The 25,510-nt window shown below is 49.6% G+C and overlaps 1 protein-coding gene across 1 annotated transcript; it reads right to left on the bottom strand.

Annotated features, from left to right (window-relative positions):
* Positions 1–496: 496 nt before the first annotated feature.
* On the bottom strand, positions 497–25,288 carry MAP2K2 (mitogen-activated protein kinase kinase 2). The gene is made up of 11 exons (XM_063147062.1): positions 25,001–25,288; positions 17,683–17,893; positions 17,152–17,298; positions 15,022–15,099; positions 13,912–13,963; positions 12,434–12,558; positions 10,671–10,884; positions 9,183–9,247; positions 6,418–6,479; positions 5,323–5,368; positions 497–982 (listed from the first exon to the last, which is right to left on the bottom strand). Exons 1-11 carry the CDS (start codon positions 25,096–25,098, stop codon positions 872–874), a joined length of 1,209 nt encoding a protein of 402 aa, XP_063003132.1. The 5' UTR covers positions 25,099–25,288; the 3' UTR covers positions 497–871.
* Positions 25,289–25,510: the final 222 nt, after the last annotated feature.

The raw sequence follows: 25,510 nt of genomic DNA, 5'->3' as shown, positions 1-25,510 counted from the left end.
GCCCAATTCCTCCCGTGGCGCATAGCAGTGTGCGTGTGCGTGCCTATTAATTGTGTGTGTCCACCGAGAGTTGCCCCCTTTCACCCTCGAGGAGTACCTAGCCCCCAAACGCAGAGAGGACAAGTGGAACTGAAGATAAAAACGTCCTCGTCAGAAACCAAATGCACAAAAAAAACGGGGCGAGAGAAAGGGGCACGGGAAGGAATTTACTGCTGGCTTTCGGCCCGAGCGAAGAACGTCTGTAATCTCACAGCCCTCTCGCTATCTCCTCCAGGCAGGCTCCAGGAAGCACACGGGGCCTCCGTCGACTCCGAGGAAACGAAGCCGCCGTCCAATCTGGTCACCCGCCCACCTCTGCCCTGGTCGGCCACACGGTGAGCTCTGCGCTAACTCTGCAGCATCCTCGGGTCTGCCCGAAAAGGGCAGCACACACCCCCCACCCGGGGGAAAAAGGTGCAACCGTTCTGCCTTCCCCACCCCTGCAGCAGCTTTCCCTTCCTCCCTCCCCCCCCCCACAAAAAAAGACCCCAACGAAGCAAACAAGAAAGCAGCAGCACTGTTGTACACCCGCCCCGCCCCGAGTCAGAAGCTCCAGAGAGCGAGCCACGCTCCGTTGCGGGAGGAGAAACGAAACCGAGCGACGAAACAGGAAGGTAAGGAAGCCAGCCGATTTCTGCTCTTGCCGTTGGGATGATTGGGCAGTTTCCAAACCGTTCCGGAGCAAAGAGAGGAGGAGGAGGAGGAGGAGGAGAGTCAGGCCAAGAAAGGCGGTTCTTTCTTCTGCTGCAGGGAGAGCGAACGGCAGCAGACAAGCAGGTGCACAAAAGAAGGAGAAGAAGAAGGGGGGAAAAGAAGGCTGTTTGCTTGGCGGTCACATGGCGGTGCGAGTGGGAGTGCTGGGTTGATTCAGCCGCAGCGTCTTACACAGCCAGCCGGCGAAATCCACCTCTTCCACCTCGGAGCGCTTGATAAAGGCGTGATTCTGGAAGCAGAGGAGGAGGAGGAGGAGAGAAAAGGTGAGCGTAGCTGGCGACGGGTAGGGAGACGGGCGATCCAAACGGTGCAAGGACAGGGAATGAGGGTGGCAAGGAAGTGGGGGAAAGGGCCCACTCAAGTGATCCAGGGGCTGGAGCGTCCCCCGAGGAGGGGAGGTGGCAACAGCTGGGATCGTTCAGCTTGGGGAAACGGAGGCTGAGGGGAGACACGACAGACGGGTATAAAATCGTGCAGGGTGTGGAGAAGGTGGAGAGGGAGGCATTTGGGGGCTGCTGCATTTCAAGACGTTCAATTAACGGTTTTGGGGACCGCATTGTTGCTGCTTTTAGGAAAACCGTTTCCAAAGAGCGGCCTGCTTTTAGAAACCGATAAACGGATCTAAAAAGAACATCAGAACTGCCCTGCTGGATCAGACCAAGGGTCCACTAGTTCAGCACTCTATTCACACAGTGGCCAACCAGCCATCGGCCAGGGATGAACCAGCAGGACATGGTGCAACAGCACCCTCCCACCCATGTTCCCCAGCAACTGGTGCACACAGGCTTACTGGAGGTAGCATACAACCATCAGGGCTAGAAGCCCTTCATAGCCTTCTCCTCCAGGAATTCCTCCAACCCCCTTTTAAAGCCGTCCAGATTGATGGACATCACTACATCTTGTGGCAGTGAGTTCCACAATTCAACTACGCACTGTGGGAAGAAGTCCTTCTTTTTATTTGTCCTGGATTTCCCAACAATCAGCTTCGTGGAATGACCCCAGGTTCTAGTATTTTGAGAGAGGGAGAAAAATGTCTCCCCACCCATGTTCTCCACACCATGCACGTATTTTTAACAACCTTCTATCATGTCTCCCCTTAGCCTCCTTTTCCCCAAGATAAACAATCCCAGGTGTTGCAACCTTCCCTCCTAGGGGAGACGCTCCAGCCCCTTCATCATTTGAGTTGCTCTTTTCTGCACTTTTTCCAGCTCCATAATATCCTTTCTTAGGTGCTGTGACCAGAACTGTACACGATATTCTAAGTGTGGTCACACCATAGATTTGTATAAGGGCAGTACGATACGGGCCGTTTAATTCTCAATTCCTTTTCTTATCATGCCTAACATGGGAGTTTGCCTTCTTTATAGCGGCCACACACTGGGTGGACATTTTCATCGAGCTTTTCCACCACAACCCCAAGATCTCTCTCTTGTTCAGTCACCGCCAGCTCAGATCCCATTAGGTTATACTTGGAAGTTGGGGTTTTTTTGCCCCAACGTGCTACACTTGCTTACACTGAACCGCGTCTGCCATTTGGACGCTCGCCCTCCCAGCTGGGAGAGATCCCTTCGGAGTTCTTCACAATTTGGTTTTAACACCCTTAAATAATTTGGTGTCGTTGGCAAACTTGGCCACTTCACTGCTCACTCGTAATTCCAGATCATTTATGAACATGCTGGAAAAAAATTGGTCCCAATACTAATCCCTGTGGGACCCCACTATTTACTTCCCTCCATCGGGAGAATTGACCGTTTATTTCTACTCTCTGCTTTCTGTTCTGTAACCAGTTACTGATCCATAAGAGGACCTCTCCTCTTACTCCATGTCTACTAAGTTTATTCAGGAGTCTTTGGTGGGGAACTTTATCCAAAGCCTTTTGGAAATCCAAGTCAACAGTGTCCACCGGATCATCCCTGTCTACATGTTTGTTGACACTCTCAAAGAATTCTAGAAGATTAGTGAGACAGGACTTGCCTTTGCGGAAGCCATGCTGGTTCTTCTTCAGCAGGACCTGCCCTTCTAAACGCTGACTAATTTTGTCTTTTATAATGCTATCAATCAATCTTCCTGGAAGAGATGTCAAGCTACCCGGCCTGTAATTTCCCAGAAACCCCCTGGATCCCGGTTTGAAAATTGGTGTTACACTGGCCATCTTCCAGTCCTTTGGTACAGAGGCTGAGCTTAGGGACACGTTGCATATTTTTTTGTGAGGAGGTCCGCAATTTCATAATTGAGTTCTTTGAGAACTCTAGGACGGACGCCATAAAAAGAAGATTCCTCGGACCTCTTTCTGCTGTCCCTGGCCGGGGGCGGGGAAACAAAACCGAAGAGCGCTACCCAGAACAGACTGGTTCTACCAGCACGGAGCAGTACAGAACGCTCTCAGCAAGAAGCAGTTCCTGCCCTGACGACGTCTGTCCGAGCAATCTGTTGGCAATTCAGAGCCAACGGCGAGAACAAGACGCCGGGGCAACGTCCACTCGTGCTCAAATGGGTGGAGCAGGGCTCTGTAACAGATTCGCGGCCTCTTCCCTGACAAGCTGTGGAATTGTACAGAAGTGGACAAACCAGATACAGAAGTATCGGGAGGTGGGACAGGTGGAAGGAAGGGTATTTGCCAAAAAAGCTCAGTGGGTTTGCAAGGAGGGAGAAGTTGAGATGCTGTAGGTGTCAGAACTGCTTATACCTGGGCCATAAGGCAAGATTGTTTTGCTGATCCAAAACTTCCTCTCTCTCTCTCTCCCCCCCTTTCCAATGGAAGCAAATGCTCAAGACGGAGTTCCCTGTATGAAGGGAGCCACTCACAGCTTTGATAGGGATATGAATCACACGGCAAGTTGTCTACCAGAAATAAGGGGTTGGAGCATTCTCCCCTACGAGGGAAGGTTACAACAGCTGGGATTGTTCAGCGTGGAAAAAAGGAGGCTGATGGGAGACCTGATAGAGGTGTTCAAAATGATGCCTGGCGTGGAGAACACCGAGAGGGAGACATTTTTCTCCCTCTCTCAAAATACTAGAACCCATTGGGGTGATCCCATGAAGCTGGTGTGTGGGGGAGATTCAGGACAAAGAAAAGGAAATACTTCTTCACACAGCGTAGAGTTACTGTGAACTTTGCTCCCGCAAGATGTGGTATGGCCACTAATTTGGATGGCTCTAAAAGGGGGTTGGATAAAATCCTGGACACGAAGGGTATCCGTGGCTAGTAGCCCTGATGGATGTGTGGTTTCTCCAGTATTCCAGGCAGTGAGCCTGTGTGCAGCAGTTGCTGGGGAACATGGGTAGGAGGGTGCTGTTGCACCATGTCCGGCCTTGTGGGTCCATGGCTGATGGGTTGGCCAATGTGTGAACTGAGTGCTGGACTAGAATCATAGAATAGCAGAGTTGGAAGGGGCCTACAAGGCCATCGAGTCCAACCCCCTGCTCAATGCAGGAATCCGCCCTAAAGCATCCCTGACAGATAGTTGTCCAGCTGCCTCTTGAAGGCCTCTAGTGTGGGAGAGCCCACCACCTCCCTAGGTAACTGATTCAATTGTCGTACTGCTCTAACAGTCAGGAAGTTTTTCCTGATGTCCAGCTGGAATCTGGCTTCCTTTAACTTGAGCCCGTTATTCCGTGTCCTGCACTCTGGGAGGATCGAGAAGAGATCCTGGCCCTCCTCTGTGGGACAACCTTTCAAGTATTTGAAGAGTGGTCTCATGTCTCCCCTCAATCTTCTCTTCTCCAGGCTAAACATGCCCAGTTCTTTCAGTCTCTCTTCACAGGGCTTTGTTTCTAGACCTCTGATCATCCTGGTTGCCCTCTTCTGAACACGCTCCAGCTTGTCTGCGTCCTTCTTGAATTGTGGAGCCCAGAACTGGACGCAATACTCTAGATGAGGCCTAACCAGGGCTGAATAGAGAGGAACCAGTACCTCACATGATTTGGAAGCTATCCTTCTATTAATGCAGCCCAAAATAGCATTTGCCTTTCTTGCAGCCCTATCGCACTGTTGGCTCCTATTCAGCTTGCGATCTACAACAATTCCAAGATCCTTCTCGTTTGTAGTGTTGCTGAGCCTAGATGGACCATTGGTCTGATCCAGCCTCAGGACTCTTCTGATGCTCTCACCATGGGACAGGTGCAATGCAAAAGAGCCTTCCGAGTATACTCTGGAGTAGGGAGCTATTCTGTGCTTTTCATGGGCAAGGGAGGGAATGGGTATGAAATGCGGGCCGAGGGTCCATCTAGTCCAGCACTCTGATCGCACAGTGGCCGACCAGCCGTCGGCCAGGGATGAACAAGCAAGACATGGTGCAACAGCACCCTCCCGCCCATGTTCCCCAGCAACTGGTACACACAGGCTTACTGCCTCGGATACTGGAAGTAGCACCCAACCATCAGGGCTAGTAGCCACTCATAGCCTTCTCCTCCTCCAGGAATTTATCCAACCCCCCTTTTAAAGCCATCCCAATGGGTGGCCCTCACCACATCTTGTGGTAGTGAATTCTTCTTGTGAACGGAAGTGAGCTTTTCGTTTTATTTTTTGCCTGTAGGATATATGCGGGCCTGGCGCCCTTATCTACTTACCATCAGCATCTTTAGATCTGCTCGTTCAGCAGGGTTTTTAATTAAGCTGGGGAGGAAAAATATACATTGGTTGTTTAAAAACAAAAAGAGGCACAAAAGCTGGTCAATGGTCGCAAGGGGAAAGCTAGACTCTTTGGCCAGGCAGATGAGAGCGTTGAATGACTCAACGCGATCCCACCTGCAAAGAAGAGCCCCATACAGGGAAGAGGACAGCCCCGTCGCCTCTAGCTCAGCCCATTGATTTTATTTATTTATTACATTTTTATACCGCCCAATAGCTGAAGCTCTCTGGGCGGGTCACAAAAATTAAAACCACAATAAAACAACCAACAAGTTAAAAACACAAATACGAAATGCAGTATAAAAAGCACAACCAGGATAAAAACCACGCAGCAAAATTGATATAAGATTAAAAATACAGAGTTAGAACAGTCAAATTTAAAGTTAAAATTAAGTGTTAAAATACTGAGTGAATAAAAAGGTCTTCAGCTGGCGATGAAAGCAGTACAGTGTAGGCGCCAGGCGGACCACTCTGGGGAGCTCGTTCCACAACCGGGGTGCCACAGCGGAGAAGGCCCTGCTCCTGGTAGCCACCTGCCTCACTTCCTTTGGCAGGGGCTCACGGAGAAGGGCCCCTGTAGATGACCTTAGGGTCCGGGCAGGCACATATGGGAGGAGGCGTTCCTTCAAATAACCCGGCCCCAAACCGTTTAGGGCTTTAAATGTCAATACCAGCACTTTGAATCGGGCCCAGACCTGGACTGGCAGCCAATGAAGCTGGAAAAGGACTGTCCTAAAGGAAGACTCGGACTTACAGCCAGGAAATTGCTGGCCCACCTGTCCCCGTATACCCATAAAAAGGGAGAGTTCCAGCTGAGGACTCAGAGGTGGTTCTTTTGGAAGCTATACTTGCGATCTACAGCTTGCGATCTACAACAATTCCAAGATCCTTCTCGTTTGTAGTATTGCTGAGCCTAGTTGGACCCTTGGTCTGATCCAGCCTCAGAGCTCTTCTGGAGGGGGGCCGTTTACAGACACCTTCTCCCCTGCCATCCCAGGGCCTGATAACCCCCGTGGATAACGGCAATCACTTACCATTTATTTACAAACTCCTGGAAGTCTTGCGTGAAAACCCCAGTTGGCAGCTTTGGAGGCGGCTGGGGAAACAGGGGAGAAAAGGCACAGAGGTTAGATTTTGGGGGAAGCAGAATCAATTGAGGAAAGCGGCCGGGGAAGAACGCGACGGGCAGAGAGAACACCTGAGTCTCTGAGATGGAACAAAAAGTGGAATGCAAAGGGGGACGGGTACTGCGTCATTTAATTTCATTTAGAAATACCCGACTGCACTGAAAAATTCTACTACGCTTCCGAGCCCGATTCGAGATGGTTTAAACCTATGAAGCTCTACACGGCTTGGAACCACAATACCTGACGGAACGCCTCTCCCAACATGAACCTCCCCGTACCCTGCGCTCAACATCTAAGGTCCTCCTCCGGGTGCCTACTCCGAGGGAAGCTCAGAGGGTGGCAACAAGGGAGGGGGCCTTTTCGGTGGTGGCCCCCCGACTGTGGAACGATCTCCCCTACGAGGCCCGCCTGGCGCCAACGCTGATATCTTTTTGGCGCCAGGTCAAGGCTTTTCTCTTCTCCCAGGCATTTAATAGCATTTAACAACGCTAAGTTTGTTTGTTAACGGACCCCAGAACTGTTGTTTTTAAATGGATACCGTTGTTTTTATATTACGTTTTTGATGGTTTTAAATTCTGTATAGTTTTTAACGTTCCCTGTTTTTAACTTTTGTAAACCGCCCAGAGAGCTTCGGCTATGGGGCGGGATATAAATGTAATCAATCAATCAATCAATTTTATTATGTATTTTACGGTTTTAAATGTTGTATATTTGTTTTTGATGTTCACTGGTTTTACTCTTTTTAAACCGCCCAGAGAGCTTCCGCTATGGGGCAGTATATGGGGCAGTATTTTATGGTTTTAAATGTTGTATATTTGTTTTTGATGTTCACTGGTTTTAATCTTTTTAAACCGCCCAGAGAGCTTCCGCTATGGGGCAGTATATGGGGCAGTATTTTATGGTTTTAAATGTTGTATATTTGTTTTTGATGTTCACTGGTTTTAATCTTTTTAAACCGCCCAGAGAGCTTCCGCTATGGGGCAGTATATGGGGCAGTATTTTACGGTTTTAAATGTTGTATATTTGTTTTTGATGTTCACTGGTTTTAATCTTTTTAAACCGCCCAGAGAGCTTCCGCTATGGGGCAGTATATGGGGCAGTATTTTATGGTTTTAAATGTTGTATATTTGTTTTTGATGTTCACTGGTTTTAATCTTTTTAAACCGCCCAGAGAGCTTCCGCTATGGGGCAGTATATGGGGCAGTATTTTATGGTTTTAAATGTTGTATATTTGTTTTTGATGTTCACTGGTTTTAATCTTTTTAAACCGCCCAGAGAGCTTCCGCTATGGGGCAGTATATGGGGCAGTATTTTATGGTTTTAAATGTTGTATATTTGTTTTTGATGTTCACTGGTTTTAATCTTTTTAAACCGCCCAGAGAGCTTCCGCTATGGGGCAGTATATGGGGCAGTATTTTACGGTTTTAAATGTTGTATATTTGTTTTTGATGTTCACTGGTTTTAATCTTTTTAAACCGCCCAGAGAGCTTCCGCTATGGGGCAGTATATGGGGCAGTATTTTATGGTTTTAAATGTTGTATATTTGTTTTTGATGTTCACTGGTTTTAATCTTTTTAAACCGCCCAGAGAGCTTCTGCTATGGGGCAGTATATGGGGCAGTATTTTATGGTTTTAAATGTTGTATATTTGTTTTTGATGTTCACTGGTTTTAATCTTTTTAAACCGCCCAGAGAGCTTCCGCTATGGGGCAGTATATGGGGCAGTATTTTACGGTTTTAAATGTTGTATATTTGTTTTTGATGTTCACTGGTTTTAATCTTTTTAAACCGCCCAGAGAGCTTCCGCTATGGGGCAGTATATGGGGCAGTATTTTACGGTTTTAAATGTTGTATATTTGTTTTTGATGTTCACTGGTTTTAATCTTTTTAAACCGCCCAGAGAGCTTCCGCTATGGGGCAGTATATGGGGCAGTATTTTACGGTTTTAAATGTTGTATATTTGTTTTTGATGTTCACTGGTTTTAATCTTTTTAAACCGCCCAGAGAGCTTCCGCTATGGGGCAGTATTTTATGGTTTTAAATGTTGTATATTTGTTTTTGATGTTCACTGGTTTTAATCTTTTTAAACCGCCCAGAGAGCTTCCGCTATGGGGCAGTATTTTATGGTTTTAAATGTTGTATATTTGTTTTTGATGTTCACTGGTTTTAATCTTTTTAAACCGCCCAGAGAGCTTCCGCTATGGGGCAGTATATAAATTATGATGATAATGATAATGACATATCCATCTCTCTTTTGCATTTTAGTAACTGAGAAATATCAATTGATAATACATTTTAAGGACTGTCGTCTTTGTTGTAACACATTTAAATTGTTAAACTGTTAATATTACCGGCCCCAGAGCTGAGTATTAAGACACCGAGGCTTCCGACGGAAGCTCCTTCATCAGTCTTTCCCCAACACAGAGCAGCCCACAACCGCCCATACGCCAAAGAGTTACATGTCTGCAGGGACTTGTACTCAAGTGCTGATTCTTCTGTGGAACAGAAGAATCCCCCAGAATCTTTGGGTTAAAAAAAGGAAGAAAAAAGCCTCCAGCCTTCACTGGGCGTGAAGAACAGCCAGGAAAGGTAGGAGGAGAACAACAGTTTTGCCCAGTAGGAAGCAAAAGGCCCACCCATAAAAAGAGATGAAGCGTCTTAGCAGCCACCAACCTCATTAACAATGTAGTCCAGCAATTCGAAGATAGCCATTGCAGGACGACTGTCTATTCCATGCCCTGCAGAGTAAAAAGAAGAGACGCAGGATGAAACCATGCCCACAGGCCACTGAACAGGAAGCTTAAAAAGTCTGTGTTCTCTTCAAGGCGCAAGCAAAAAAAAAGAAGAATCCAGGAATGCAAGAAGCCAAGAAAGGGGAACATAAATGAATCCAGACATCAACCCTGTCCGCACAACATGGGTAGCCCATCCTGGGTTATTTAACCCAGGGTGAGCTGCAGTGCGCGTTGTGGCCGGGTTGATAGTTCAACCCCCTGATCAGGCCAATTTGGAATCTCACCGTGTCGTCCGAACCCGGTCACTGTGGGTTATTCAAGGGTTAAACCACCCTTGCTTAACCCACAATTTGCAGCAGAGGTTAAGAGAAGGGTTCAGACAACACAACTCACACACACACACCCAATTGGGGGCTGCACAATTAAAAAGGCGTTTGAAAGCTAGGCTGCTAAATGTGTGCTATGCAGCACGACTAACCCGGATTCCCACTGTTGGGATGATGAAGGTTAACGAGAGAGACTATGAGGAACGGTGCGGTTGTAGGTTAAGCAATTTGGAGGGCACAGGGCTGCGGTTGGCCAGGACAGCACAACTTGTGATCCGCCAAGCCTGGTGCATCTCGCCAGCCTTCAGAAGATACGAGGAGCCCTTCTGGATCAGACAAAATGGCTCCATCCAGCCCAGCAACCGTACACACAGTGGCTGGCCAGGTGCCGGGGGGAGACCCAAAAAACCCGGGCACAATTTGCAAATCCAGCATTATCTAAAGCAGCCTTCCTCAACCTGGGGCGCTCCAGATGTGTTGGACTGCATCTCCCAGAATGCCCCAGCCAGGGAGTTGTAGTCCAACACATCTGGAGCGCCCCAGGTTGAGGAAGGCTGGCTTAGCGTGTTGTCTGAATAGGGCCGTAGTGAATGTCCCACGGTCACCCCAGAAAGGACTTCATCGCTGAGTGAGTGGAGATTTGAAGGTGGGTCTCTCCAGACCTCGCCCAGCTCTAACCGCCAAGTCACGTTGGTTCACACCTTACTTGGGAGTGTTCCCAGAGGCCCCTGGGAGGTCGGTCGTGGGAGACAGGAGGGGGACGAGAGAGACCAGCTATCACCTTGGCACGAAATTTCAAGTTGCCAGACTCAAAGTAAGTGGTGGAGCCGTTACGTTAAACGTCAAATCCAGAGGCATGCAGTTCCAACGGGATTCATCCCGCCTCCTCCAGACAACCACCGCTTGGCCTTAATGTGGCACGGTGACCAATGGGGGTGCTGACAGACCACTGATCAACGTGACCGGAGTCCCTGGTCTTTCCCTGGATTTGCTCACGTAACACCAACGATCAGTCCCAGGGAAGTCCAGCTTTGCTTCTGCAAAACAAAACCTAGAGACGGCAACGGGGTTGCCAGCACGGCTCCTGACACAGCTCCTACCGCTAATGGGGCGTCCCGGAGGCCTCGGCCGTGGTGAGACGCTGTGGGACTCCCCTTCGGCCCCGTCGACTATGGGGCGGCCGAAGATCGCTTCCAGTTCCTTGGCATCCGGCGGGGGAATGGGGTACCTTCCGATGGACAGCTCCACCAGGGAGAGGCCCATGCTCCAGATGTCCGACTGAACCGAGTAGTGGGTGCCTTGTAAACGCTCGGGCTGCAAGCAGTCAAGAGAAAGGGGGTGGGATGAGGGGGGCCGGGCGCGGCCTTGCGAAAAGCAGCCGTCCGCAACAGTCGCCGGCTCGTCCAACGTTTCGAAATAGACTGACCCCCGCCCCCCACGCCGCCTGAGGTCAGCCGTTTGTGGCACAAGGACTGGAAGAGTAAGAGGAGCGACTTCTCTGTTTACAAGAACAAGCGCCCCTCTCCAGCCAGCTGGAGACTGAGTCGCCAGGGGCGAACGGCTCTTTACACACTGGGTTCCGGGTTACTATAAACTGCCCAAGCGAACCTTCGCTATCGGGCGGCATGCGAATATTACAAAAATAAATAAGCAACAGAACTTGCCATTCCTGTAAAAAGACAAAACTGGGCAGCCAGAGACGCCTTCCCTGTTCCCCAAAGGAAAGAAGGAACCTATGACGGCATGTAGTTACTGAAAAGCCACTTTTATGTTGACTTCGCAGAGGCCAAGTCTTGCGAATGGGAACAGTGCTGGAGGTATGGACCAGGAAGTTTGATTCCATGAATTAGATGACCGACATTGTCAACGTAGCAGACCCAGTTGTAAAGCCTCCTCCACGAACTACAGTGGTGCTATGCTGGGGGGTGCGGGAGGAGAGCGGAGGAGGGCAGCCAGGATGATCAGGGGTCTGGAAACAAAGCCCTATGAGAAGCTGAAAGAACTGGGCCTGTTTAGCCTGGAGAAGAGAAGGCTGAGGGGAGACCTGATAGCACTCTTCAAAGACTTGAACAGTTGTCACACAGAGGAGGGCCAGGATCTCTTCTCGATCCTCCCAGAGTGCAGGACATGGAATCATGGGCTCAAGTTACAGGAAGCCAGATTCCAGCTGGACATCAGGAAAAAACGTCCTGACTGTTAGAGCAGTGCGACCATGGAACCCATGACCTAGGGAGGTGGGCTCTCCCACCCTAGAGGCCTTCAAGAGGCAGCTGGACAACCCTCTGTCAGGGATGCGTTAGGGTGGATTCCTGCATTGAGCAGGGGGTTGGACTCGATGGCCTTGTAGGCCCCTTCCAACTCTACTATTCTATGATTCTATGATCTCTGACAGATGGTTGTCCAGCTGCCTCTTGAAGGCAGCTCCAGCTGAGAGCCCCCTCCCTCCTGCTGTCAACTGTCTCTGCAGAGGCCACCAGTGAGGGAGGAAGCAGCAGCCAGGCACCTCTCCATCGTGCCTGGGTCCAGCTCCAGCTGAGAGCCCCCTCCCTCCTGCTGTCAACTGTAACTGCTGAACTTTCCAACTAAAATTGTAGTGCCTGAATTTGCTTTCCTTTCCCCCCTCCTCCTCCTCCCTCCCAATCCCCTTTCCTTTTGTGTCATGTCTTTTAGATTGTAAGCCTGTGGGCAGGGACTGTCAAGAAACACTTTTGTAAGCCGCCGTGAGAGCCTTTTTTGGCTGAACGGCGGCATAAAAATCCTTAAATAAATAAATAAATAAATATTAGCTGTCCTCGAGTATCCGGGACAAGCTGTCCCCTACTCTCGATGCAGAAATATTACCAAAGAGAACAAAGGAACGTACAGACATATAGGATCGCGTGCCCACAAAAGAATTCGCCATGGAGTCGATGAGCTGTCCGCTGACCCCAAAATCACAAAGCTTGATCTCTCCCCGAGAATTCACCAAGATATTAGAAGGCTTCACATCTGCAAGTGGATTTTTAAAAAAAAAAAAAAAAAAAAGGGAAGGAAAAACAGGGAAGAAGACAAAGCAGGGGAAATATTGAAGAGCAACAGCGAAGTAAACAATTTAAGCTAGCACCCCAAGTGAAGGGTTCACATACAACGTTCATTAAGGATGTGGATCTGATTCAGTCAAAGCCTCGGCGGAATTAACCAGACGACCAGCTCCGGCTTCTTGGAAGTTCTGGGCTGTGACTTCGGTTTCTCTGACAAAAGCCACGCGTGCAAAAGGCCCAGGCTGTGTAGGGCTGTTGCTGTACTGTGATGATGCGACGGTTAAAAATGGATAAAAATCAACTTTTTTTAAATGAGTTTTTTTTTAAAAAAAAACAAAAACACAAGATTTGTAATGTGTGTGTGTGTGTGTTTGTTTAAATCATGCAGCCTTCCTCAACCTGGGGCGCTCCAGATGTGTTGGACTACAACTCCCAGAATGCCCCAGCCAGCTGGCTGGGGCATTCTGGGAGATGCAGTCCAACACATCTGGAGCGCCCCAGGTTGAGGAAGGCTGGTTTAAATGTAAACACTACGTTTATGCTTTCCCCCGACACTTATTTATTTATTTATTATTTATTTAATTACATTTATATACCGCCCCACAGCCGAAGCTCTCTGGGTGGTTTACAACTTCCGGTTGTGTGTGTCTTAGGCAGGAAAGCAGTTGATCCTACCAAATTCTTTCCCCGTTATGAACCGCCAATCTCCTTTGGGCCTATTTCCAAAGCGCCGAATTGGGGGGGGGGGGGGAGAGAGAGGGGGGTCAGAGTCAAATCTTGCAATCGGTGCCCATGTCTAGGGCTCACAACGCGGGGGCACAGTCTGGTGTCAGCTGCAGACTTGGCCTTCCCAAGAATCGCAGCTTTCAGAGCGATTTGCTTGCTTTCTTTTTAAAACAAGAGCAAGTTCCTAGCCCTCATGGCTGCAGAGCCGGGGAGAGGAATCTGTGGCCCTCAGCCGGTGTCCACAGAGGATTTCAGAGTCCCCTGGTGTGTTCTGGCACTCAGGGGCTGGTTTGGTCACTCCAAGCTCTATGAGAGGCTCAAGCGGCCGCCTGGAAATTCCAAGAGATGCCCGAAGTAGTTTGCTTTCCACGACTTTTTTGCTCCTACTCATTCTCTAGTCGGCGGCAGGGTGGTTTCAAGGGGAGAAATGGAACCGCTGCAAAGCCAGACCCTGGAAGCCGAGCGACGTTGAGCAAGGCCTGCACAAACCCGTCGCCGTTGTGTAATTTATTTCGACGGCGGAATCTGGGTTTTCCTCGGCAGAGCACGCACGCGCACGCACACACACACACACAGAGCCCTGGCTATCTCTCACCTCTGTGCATGATCTGGTGTTTCTCTCGAAGGTAAGCCAAGCCTCGCAGAACCTGGAGGTAGGCAAGGTGGGGGGCAGGGGTGGGGGGGGGAGAAGAGAAAGGTCAGGGCAAGGCCAGGATGTGGAAAACAGAAGGCTTTGGGGGGCAAGGAAGGGGAGGAAGAACAGGCTTCTTAAGTAACCCACGAGGCTCTGATCAAAACAAACCTTTCAAGGAAGCACAACCCTTTCAATACACTGAAAAAGGGGGGGACTCTTCTTCCTCCTCCTCCTCCTCCTCCTCCTCCTCCTCCTCCTCCTCCTCTAGGGCGTGGCTGGTTTCTTCCCACCTTATTGGCCGGGCCAGAAATAACTGGTCCCAATGACGCTTAGCTTCAAGCTCCAACCGGCCTTCTGCCAACTTGCTGCAGAGTTTCAAGTGGGCTCAGTGAGGGAGAGGTGGTCACCCGGCGAGGTTTCTGCCGCTTCCCAACCCGTTCTAAGACCGCCGTGCCCCCGTGTCGAAAAGCGGCAGAGCACACAGGCCTGCCAACGCACACGCCTGTTCCCACCCCGCGGCTTTCAGGCACGGCGTTTCTCTGAACTCCCGTTATGCACCCAAGCATGAATCCTGATCTCTTGGGTCTCTCTGTCTGCCCTTGACTTCTCCGAGAGAAAAGGGGTGGCAGTGGGCTAGACCTGACGTTTTCGTCGGTTGGTCTTGCAGAGACCTGAGGGTATTTCACGCCCCCCGTTAACATGATCGGAGAAGCTCTCTTTCATGTGAAAGGAGAAGCCAAACCTCAGGACCACACGTTCGGGTATTTTAATTGTTATCACCTGCCTAGTTCCAACGAATGAAGCCAGGCAAGAGCAGACAATAACCCTATGGGTCCTTGTCACTAAAGAGTTCAAATTTAAATCTATTATTTTTCAGACACCCCTTCTGGCAAGCAGTTTATAAGAAGCGGAGGAGGGAGAGGAGTTTTCAGAGGCATAAAAAACAGACAACTCAATATTCAAACTTCCTGTAAAAGGATTTAAGTGACACAGAGCCTCTTTTCTGGAAGGCCTGGAATCAACCTTCACAAACTTTTTTTTTTTAAAAAAGGAAGGTGGAAATACACTCACCGCAATGCTGACTTTCCCCAAGATTTCCTCGGGAATTCTCTTGGCTTCTTTCAGGACTTGATCTAGGGATCCTCCATCCTAAATCCAGAGGAAAGACTAGCTGATACAGAGATAAAAATATCAGCCTCAATGCACACCCAACACAACCCCAGACGGGCCGTGTGGATTTAACCTCGCTTCCGCTCAACCTAGCAACCTTCAGATAGGTTGGACTTCAACTCCCATCAGCCCCGAGGACACTCAGCTGACTCATCTCTTTCCCAGTCATACACAAGGGGGGTTATGTGCCACCTCTGCTCCCCGCATTTTACGGATGAAGGCTAGGGGAAGACAACCTAAGCAGGCGACCTCTATTTTTGTGACGCTTTTATTATCAATTATATTCATTGCACGTTGGGGTTTCCCCCCTTCTTTGACATCTCTGTGTTTATAACCCTCAGAGCATGTTACAGTGCGTGTGCACATGTGCGTTTCAAAAACATGAGGTTAGGATTCGGCCTGAGGATCGCCACCACAGCCCTCTCAACAGAGCCTGAATAAATAAAAGTCTCGAAACGTTAGGGAAAGCATTTAGGTTCAGGGTGGATAGAGACTTCCACAGGTACGTGTTTGTGTATTATATTTCTAGGCCGCCCAATAGCCGGAACACTCCGAGCAGTTCACAAGACAAGCCTTCGAACCGTAAAATAAAACAGGCACAATAAAAAATGGTATAAAAACCTTTTAAAAAAGAAGAAGAAGAGGCTTAAGGAAACCTTAAGGGCTGTAATCGAAACAGACATTTGGTGGACAGCTGGTTGGTCACTGTAAGAACAGAATGTTGGACCCTTGGACTGATCCAGCAGGGCTCTTTTGATGTTCTTCTGCTATGGGCTAGAACTTGCGCCGGAGAAAGCGCGTGGCCGCGTGAGAATCTGAACACAGGCTCCCAGGAGAAGTTCCAACTGTTCACCCGCCCACCACCCCCAAGAGCTCTGCACACGCTAGCCGTCCTTCGCGTATCCGCCAGAATTTTCTCTCCCACGTCTTAAGGACGCTCACTAGGAAAACATTCCACCATCGCCGGCGTAATGTGTCTGGACTGCTTTGTTTTTCAGAGACAGAATTCACAGGGCTCTACGAAATGGCTGAATGAGGCACCAGACGGCAGCAGCTCTGGTACCAAACCAAAGGGCCACCATGTCTTGTGCTAGAATCATAGAACAGCAGAGTTGGAAGGGGCCTACAAGGCCATCGAGTCCAACCCCCTGCTCAATGCAGGAATCCTCCCTAAAGCATCCCTGACAGAGGGTTGTCCAGCTGCCTCTTGAAGGCCTCTAGTGTGGGAGAGCCCACAACCTCACCAGGCAACTGATCCCATTGTTGTACTGCTCTAACAGTCAGGAAGTTTTTCCTGATGTCCAGCCGGAATCTGGCTTCCTTTAACGTGAGCCCGTTATTCCGTGTCCTGCACTCTGGGAGGATCGAGAAGAGATCCCGACCCCGCTCTGTGGGACAACCTTTCAAGTATTTGAAGAGTGCTATCAGGTCTCCCCTCCATCTTCTCTTCTCCAGGCTAAACATGCCCACTTCTTTCAGTCTCTCTTCATAGGGCTTTGTTTCCAGACCCCTGATCATCCTCATTGCCCTTCTCTGAACCCGCTCCAGCTTGTCTGCGTCCTTCTTGAATTGTGGAGCCCAGAACTGGACGCAATGCTCTAGATGAGGCCTAACTAGGGCCGAATAGAGAGGAACCAGTACTTCACATGATCTGGAAGCTATACTTCTATTAATGCAGCCCAAAATAGCATTTGCCTTTCCTGCAGCCCTATCGCACTGTTGGCTCCTATTCAGCTTGTGATCTACAACAATTCCAAGATCCTTCTCGTTTGTAGTATTGCTGAGCCAAGTATCCCCCGTCTTGTAACTGTGCCTTGGGTTTCTATTTCCTAAATGTAGAACTTGGCATTTATCCCTATTAAAGTTCATTCTAGATGTGTTGGACTGCAAATCCCGGAGATGACGTGAGTCGCAGTCTATCGCATCTAGACAGCACGTGGTTGGGGGAAGCTGAGCAATGGCCGAGGCGTGGCGCTCTCCCCCCAAAGCCGTGGGCACCGAACAAGCCACCGGTGGGAACGTGGGCCTCACCATATGCTCCATGCAGATGCTGATCTCTCCGTCACTGTAGAAGGCGCCGTAGAAACCCACAATGTAGGGGGAGTTGCACTCATGAAGCACCTGGAGTTCGCGGATGATCTGGTTTCGAATGGCGGGCTTGATCTCCAAGTGAATCAGCTGCAGAGAGGAAATGGGGGGGAGGGGGAGTGGAGGACGCCCAGAGGAGTCCCCAAATCTGTCTCACTATTGCTCCCCATGGTTTGTTATTGGGTTAACTGCTGGGATGTTTCGCCCCCTAAACAACCCAGGGCCCCGGGTTCGCATGTCACGTTCAATAACGTACAAACGGGGCCGGCTGTAGGCCGTTGGTTAAAAGCGCAAGGGACTGGTGAAGCGTGCCCGCCCTCCCCTGCTGGTCCCGGTGCAAACCGACCCAGTAAGATGCCAACTCTCATCACTTCGAGTGCGGCTCTGCTATTGCTGCTTGCCATCTCTGGACACCCCAAAACCTTTGGCCGTACCGGAAGAGACGGCCCCCCTCCTTCCCTCCCTCTGACTCACCTTCCGTGCCATGATTAGCCCTGAGGGTTTGTGCTGCACTTTGGTGACCACTCCGCCGTTGCCGGCTCCCAGTTCCGAAATCCTCTCGAAGTCATCGTCTTTCAGCTCCCCGACTTTGGCCTTCTGCGTGAGGAAAGCCTCCAGCCGCTTCTTTTGCTGCTCGTCCAGCTCTAGCTCTTCCAGTTTCTTCTGGAGGTCAACGAGATGCGCTCTGAGGGGAAAACGGGGGGGGGGGGGGGAACATCGCACCGGCTCAGAGCTCCGCTGCGCCCGCCCAAACTGGAGGGAAAACGGCTGTTTGCAGACTACAGAGCAAACCAAGGTGACCTGCGCATGAATGACCAAGGGAACCCGCTCCCAATCCTAGTGGAGACTTTAAATGCTTTCTCAGTTCTGGACAAGGCTGGCTTCTGAATTGCTAGTGTTGGCTTGTAGGAGTTCGAAGCTTTTTTCCAGCCTGTTTAAGGGTATTCTTGTAGGGGTGTCACCAGCGGGGAGATACGTAAGGAATACCGGCGTTCTCTTTATTCCCTTCAGTTGCATCAGAGTTGCACTCTACGCCCTAATGAGCATACAAAGGCCTTAAAGGTGATCTGGTGTTATATTCTTGGCGCGTTTTAGGGTGCGTCTCGACATCCCCGTAGGAGCACCTCTTGCGCACAGATTGAATTTCCTCTTCCCAAAAATCAGCCCTCAACTCCACTTCACATCCTCTACATCTCGCTTCCCTCCACCATCACGGTATACATGAGCACACACACACACACATATACACACGGCCAAGTTCTGCTCCTCCAAAGCAAAAACCCAGAGCCAAGTGGGGCTCCTTTTCCTAACAGAAGTGTGAAAAAAAAAAGCGTTATCTTTAACCAAAACCAAACCTGAAAGCAAAATAAGTTTCAGGAAACTGATAAAAAACAATGTACCAAATATTGGTATAACTGTGCTTATTAAAATAAAATCATATTGTTAGTAGAAAATACTTTTAATCTTAAAACAAATACGTATGCAGTCCATCACATCTGGAGCGCCCCAGGTTGAGGAAGGCTGGACTAGAGGGTGGAAAGGCAGGGTATCAGTTGAAAATCAAAATAAAGCCTTTCTCCTAAAAGAATATAAGGGAAAGTAACGGAATGAAGGAGAAGGTGGAAAGTCAGTTCCAAACAATTCTCCCAGTGGATCCGTCTGCTGCTTAATTACTGTTTCCTATATTTTATTTATTTATTATATTTTTATACTGCCCATCAGCCAAAGCTCTCTGGGCAGTGCACCATTAAAAACCATAAAATACAAGTATAAATCTAAAACATTAAAAAGTTTAAAAGGCAATATAAAACCAGCTACATTAAAGACCAGGGAAAGCCTGCGTAAAAAGTTCAGGAGGCGTTTAAAAGATATTATGTTTTCCACCTCCTGAACCGCACGAGGGGGGATTTAACAGAGGGTGGGTGCAGCCACAGAGAAGGCTCTGCCGTAGAGGTTCTTCATTCCTCAGACTTCCCATCCAACTTCCATAAAATATTCCTCCATTTAAGTATCAAATCTGTCACATACACACACCCTTCAACTCGCACCTCTACAATTCTCAGTGGCTCGGATCCTCCTCCCAGAGGCTAAAACCCTGGGGTCCAACTCTCGCTTGCTGGGGTAGACAAACCAGAACCTCACGTTAAACAACCCAGGGGTGGAGGTGTTTCCCTGGGTTGTTTAAGCCGCTCCCGTCGGCAGCGAAAGCAATCCAGCCGTGTGAACTGGTGTGATGGCTCGTTCACAACAACCAAGGGCTGTTGATGAGGGCAAACTGCACCAATGCTCACCAAGTTTGTCAATTTCCCCTCACACTTTCAATCAATGCCATCCCTGCAAACTGTATGGCTCCCTTGTAAACAGGACTCCTCCTTCAACCTGAGCAGCCTTTCCCAGGGCTCCCAGTAACTAACCTCTTTCCCATACATTTCCACATATAAAATCCATTATATAGCCACCACTACCCTCCCCATATGTCCTCAAGAACATATACTATTGGCCACCAAACTCATCATCCTCAGACCACCCTCCCTTTTCCACACACGGATTTTGTCTAATTTCCTCCTTTCTTCAGCTACTTCATTTATTTATTGCATTTTTATACCGCCCAATGGCCAGAGCTCTCTGGTCAGATTACAAAAAATTAAAACCAAGGAAACCGCTCAAACGGTTTAAAAACACAATACAATATAAAAACACAAACGGGATAAAACTGAGCATTAGTGCAGGATTTAATACAGGTTTTAAATACAAATTTAAAACAGCAACGCTAAAATTAAGTTGCTAGACTGTTAAAATGCTGAGAAAATAAAAAAGGTCTTCACCTGGCATCTAAATGAGTATAGTGTAGATGCCAGGCGAACCTTTGGGAGCTCATCCCACAGCCGGGGTGCCACAGCAGAGAAGGCCCTGCTCCTGGGAGCCACCTGCCTCCCTTCCTTTGGCAGGGGCTCACGGAGACTTTAGTCCACCACCAGCCACACTCCCCACCTACGATTCAGTGCCCTCTTGCCTTTCCTCAACCCCATAACGCTCACGCCAGGCCAGCCCTGTTGAAAACCCCACTCTTCCTTCAACCCCCAGCCTTCTCCCTGTTTCCCATGGAACCCAATGTCCCATTCCCCTCTCCACCATATAACCCCAGATCTCCCATTCTACATATGCCCACCCCCACCTTCCTCGCAGAACTACCAGTTAGCTTCCTCTGCTCCTTCCTCATTCCCATAACAGCCTGTTAGCTTCCTTGCAGGTATCCAAGCCCCATCCAGAGCTAAAGTGCTTTTTATATTGTATTTTGTATTTGTGCTTTTAACCTGTTGGTTGTTTTATGATGGTTTTAATTTTTGTGAACCGCCCAGAGAGCTTCGGCTATGGGGCTGTATGAAAATGTAATAAATAAATAAATAAATAAATAAATGCAGCCTCCTCCACCTGCTGCCTTTCAGATGTCTTGCACTGCAACTCCAACGCCTCTCCAGACATGAACCTCCCCTTACACTATGCTCAACATCCAAGGTCCTCCTCCAGGTGACTACTCCAAGAGAAGCTCAGAGGACGTCAACAAGGGAGAGGGCCTTTTCAGTGGTGGCCCCCCTCCCATTATGAAACTATCTCCTTGACAAGGCCCGCCTGGCGCCAATGTTGCTATCTTTTCCGTGCCAGGTCAAGACTTTTCTCTTCTCCCAGGCATTTAACAGCATATGTTGAGTTTTTAACCGACCCAGAATAGTTGTTTTAAATGGGTATTGTATGCAATCTGTTTTTATGCTTTTACATTTTGTATATACATTTTTATCGTTCAGTGTTTTAATCTTTGTAAACCGCCCAGAGAGCTTCAGCTATGGGGCGGTATATAAATGTAATAAATAAAAATAGATTATAATCCGGAGGGCACCAGGTTGCAGGAGGCTAGTTTAGAGCATTGGACCAAGGAATCCGAAGCCTTTACACACACACACTCAAACCACTGTCCACACAAGTCACCATCTCTTCGCCTGATCTTACTTCAAGGTTGTTGTGAAGATAAAATTGGGGCCAAGGAAACGCAGAAGAGAGGAAAGTCATGTAGATCCTTTGAGGAAAGGTGGGATAAAAATGTGTTTACTACTCAATACTACACTTACCAGTTTTAAACAATGTACAGACACCTTTAACCGTCACCTGTCCCATCCATTTCCTTCCCGGGATCTCTCCCGGCCACTATCCTACCCGGATGCCGCCTTTAAACCCCTTACGGCACCCACACAGTTTTCACGCTTCCCACACAGCAAGATTCCTTGCTTTCCCCATTCTCCAACACTCAACCATCCTCCTACAGCCTATTACTAATGATATTATTAATCATGGCAACAGATACTGAAGTAATGCGTAATTTCAACAGCAACGATCCGTCACCGTGTTAATGTAGCACCCTTTGAGCCACTCCCCGCTTCCAGGCATGGGTCCCCACCGTGAAATGGCCTTAAAATACCAATTCTTCCCCAACCCAAACCCTCTCCTTCGTTCCCTTTCCCAAACACCCCCCCCCCCCTACACCTCCCCTCACTCAAGGCACAACATCCTTGTATGCATTCTGGGGTACCAGGAGCAAAAGGAGTAGCATTAAAAAAGAAGCAGCAAGCGTTGCTTCATTAAGTATACTGCTGGAAACTCAGCTACTAAATGATGGAAACATTATGAACCCTCTGTTCCGCCAAGCCTCCGCCTTCCCAGGCGCCTCCCCACAATCCCATACAAGGATTCCTCTTCAAATGCCTCGCGTGCGCACATGTGTGCCTCAATCTTTCTCTCAGCTGCCTTTCCCCCTCTTCATCCCCCCCCTCACATAACAATCAACACCCACACCAACCCCCTAATAATATCATTTATAATATTAGTAGTACGAGTAATAGGAGTGATAGTCCTGAACATAAGTAGTGCCCTGATGCTGGATCAGACCAAGGGCCCATCGAGGCCCGGTGCAGCTGCACCCTCCCACCCATGTTCCCCAGCAACTGGTGCATATAGGCTTACTGCTTCGTCCATTCCTTTTCCCCACTCCCATAACACCCACCCCAACAGAAAACCATCCAGTATTGTTAATTATATAAGAAAGTTGTTAATAATATTACTAAAAAAACCCTCAGCCCATGCCTCCCATCACTCATCCCCTTCCACAGACCCCTCCCTACCACAATGCACGGAGCCCCCCCATTAAATGCCTCGTGTGCGTGTCCCCCCCAAAACCACCATCTTTCTTCCAGCTGCCTCCCTCCCATTCACCACCGCCTCCCTCCCAACACATTCAGCACTCCCCCAAACACCTAATGATATCTTTACATTAACAGTATGTATAATTATCCTCAATCCTCCCCTTCTGCAGACCCCTCCTCACTCCTAATACACGGGACCCTCTTTTAAATGCTTCGGGCGTCCCCCCCCACAACAATCTCTCTTTCAGCCCGCCTCCCCTTGTGCCTCCCCACTCCTGAACCCTGCCCCACCCTAATAATATCTTTGTAATATTAATAATATGATCCTCAGCCGTCTCCTTCCTGCAGACCCCCTCCTCACTAATAGTTGGGACCCCCATTAAACACCTCATGGGTCTCCTACCCCCACCAATGTCTCTTTCAGACGCCCCCCCCATTCTGTAAGATTCAACACCTACCTCCACCACTTAATATCTTTATCATATTAATATTATGCATAACCACCCTCAGCCATCCCTTTCTGCAGACCCCCCTCCTTACTCCTAATACATGTGACCCCCCATACCTTGCGTTTCCCCCCACAACAATCTCTTTCAGCCCCCTCCCCTTGCGCTTCCCCACTCCTGAACCCCGCCCCACCCTAACAATATCTTTTGTAATATTATTATTTATTTATTATTAATTACATTTCTATACCGCCCAATAGCTGGAGCTCTCTGGGCGGTTCACAAATAGTGATCACCAACCATCCATCCTGCAGACCCCCCCTCCTCACTCCTCACACATGGGACCCCCTTTTAAATGCCTCGTGTTCCCCCCCCATACACACAACTACCTCTCTTTCAGCCCCCCTCCTGAACACCCCCATCCTAATAACATCCTTGTAATAATATGCACAGTGATCCTCGGCCATCTCCTTCCTGCAGACCCCCCCCTCACTCCTAACACATGGGACCCCCCCCATATCAAATGCCTCGTGCGTTCCCCCCCCACATACACACCAATCCCTCTTTCAGCCCCTCCCCTTGTGCTTCGCACCATTCGACCCCCTAATAATACCATTAACTCTGTATTTTAATCTTATATCAATTTTGCTGCGTGGTTTTCATCCTGGTTGTGCTTTTTTTATACTATATTTTTTGTATTTGTGCTTTTAACCTGCCTGGTTGTTTTATCGCGGTTTTTAATTTTTGTGAACCGCCCCGGAGAGCTTCGGCTATTGGGCGGCATAGAAATGTAATAAATAAATAAATAAATGGATAAATTAGGCTGTTAATGATATGCAACCTTTGCCTTCCACAGACCCTAAAGCATTCCACAGATGCTTAAGGGTAGATTCCTGCATTCCTGCATTCTATGATGCTTGAAGGTGGATTCCTGCACTGAGCAGGGGGGTTGGACTAGATGGCCTTGTAGGCCCCTTCCAACTCTGCTATTCTATGATTCTATGATGCTTGAAGGTGGATTCCTGCATTGAGCAGGGGGTTGGGCTAGATGGCCTTGTAGGCCCCTTCCAACTCTGCTATTCTATGATTCTATGATGCTTTAGGGTGGATTCCTGCACTGAGCAGGGGGGTTGGACTAGATGGCCTTGTAGGCCCCTTCCAACTCTGCTATTCTATGATTCTATGATGCTTGAAGGTGGATTCCTGCACTGAGCAGGGGGTTGGACTAGATGGCCTTGTAGACCCCTTCCAACTCTGTATTCTATAATTCTATGATGCTTGAAGGTGGATTCCTGCACTGAGCAGGGGGTTGGACTAGATGGCCTTGTAGACCCCTTCCAACTCTGTATTCTATAATTCTATGATGCTTGAAGGTGGATTCCTGCACTGAGCAGGGGGTTGGACTAGATGGCCTTGTAGGCCCCTTCCAACTCTGCTATTCTATGATTCTATGATGCTTGAAGGTGGATTCCTGCACTGAGCAGGGGGTTGGATGAGATGGCCTTGTAGACCCCTTCCAACTCTGTATTCTATAATTCTATGATGCTTGAAGGTGGATTCCTGCACTGAGCAGGGGGGTTGGACTAGATGGCCTTGTAGGCCCCTTCCAACTCTGCTATTCTATGATTCTATGATGCTTGAAGGTGGATTCCTGCACTGAACAGGGGGGTTGGACTAGATGGCCTTGTAGGCCCCTTCCAACTCTGCTATTCTATGATTCTATGACGCTTGAAGGTGGATTCCTGCACTGAGCAGGGGGGTTGGACTAGATGGCCTTGTAGGCCCCTTCCAACTCTGCTATTCTATGATTCTATGATGCTTGAAGGTGGATTCCTGCACTGAGCAGGGGGGTTGGACTAGATGGCCTTGTAGGCCCCTTCCAACTCTGCTATTCTATGATTCTATGACCCCCCCTTTAAATGCCTCGTGTGTTTCGGGGGCCCTGCGCTCCCTAACATTTCACACCCATCCCAACCTCTGTTGTTATTGTTATTATTATTTCATTATTAATAATGATTATCTCAGCCTACCCCCCCGTCTCTCACACACGCACTCCTCCTCCCCCGCTTCCAGACGTGCGCTTCTCCCTTTAAACGCCTCAGGACCTGGCTGCCCTCCCGCCCTCCCGCCCTCCGGCCCCCCACCGCCACTCACTCGGAGCCGTCGCCCTCCCCGCCGGTGGGGCTGGGTCCCTCGGCGATGGTGGGGGTGATGTTGAGGGCCGGCGGCACCAGCTTCCTCTTGGCCGGCATGACGGTGGCGGTCCGGGCGGCAGGCGGCGGCCTCTTCTTCCGCTTAGCGACGGCCCCGCCTCGGGAGGAGCCGCGGCAGCGGCGCCGTCATCGCCCGACTGGGCGCGCTACGCGAGGCCGAGGCTCGCCGTGAGGCCTACCCAACCTCCGAGCCCGGCCCTGTCGGGGGAAACGCCGAGCAGCGACTGAGGCCGAGCGAAGGCAGTTGGACAGGGGGGGCGTGGCTGGAGGCGCGCGCACGAGCCGCAGCCAGGCCTCCCGCGATTGGCTGGCGGCCCGCCCCGCGATTGGACAGCACGGGGCGGGAGGGGGTGGGGAAAGGAATGAGGCGCGCGCGCGCTCTCGATTGGTTGGTTTGGGCTCTACCCGACTTGTGGGACGGTGGGGGGGGGCGCGCCCGAACGAAGGGGGA

Source organism: Elgaria multicarinata, chromosome 23, assembly GCF_023053635.1.
Source record: "Elgaria multicarinata webbii isolate HBS135686 ecotype San Diego chromosome 23, rElgMul1.1.pri, whole genome shotgun sequence".
Taxonomy (NCBI): domain Eukaryota; kingdom Metazoa; phylum Chordata; class Lepidosauria; order Squamata; family Anguidae; genus Elgaria; species Elgaria multicarinata.
The sequence above is the reverse complement of the archived record's forward strand: the minus strand, read 5'-3'. Positions and strand labels throughout refer to the sequence as shown.

Excerpts from the sequence above, each read along its gene's own strand:
- MAP2K2 (XM_063147062.1), bottom strand. The coding sequence starts at position 25,098 with ATGCCGGCCAAGAGGAAGCTGGTGCCGCCGGCCCTCAACATCACCCCC. Across the intron at positions 17,299-17,682 it reads GGCTAATCATGGCACGGAAG|CTGATTCACTTGGAGATCAA; the intron begins GTGAGTCAGAGG and ends TCCTCTCTGCAG. Across the intron at positions 9,248-10,670 it reads TCCGGGACGCCCCATTAGCG|GGCATGGAATAGACAGTCGT; the intron begins GTAGGAGCTGTG and ends TTTACTCTGCAG.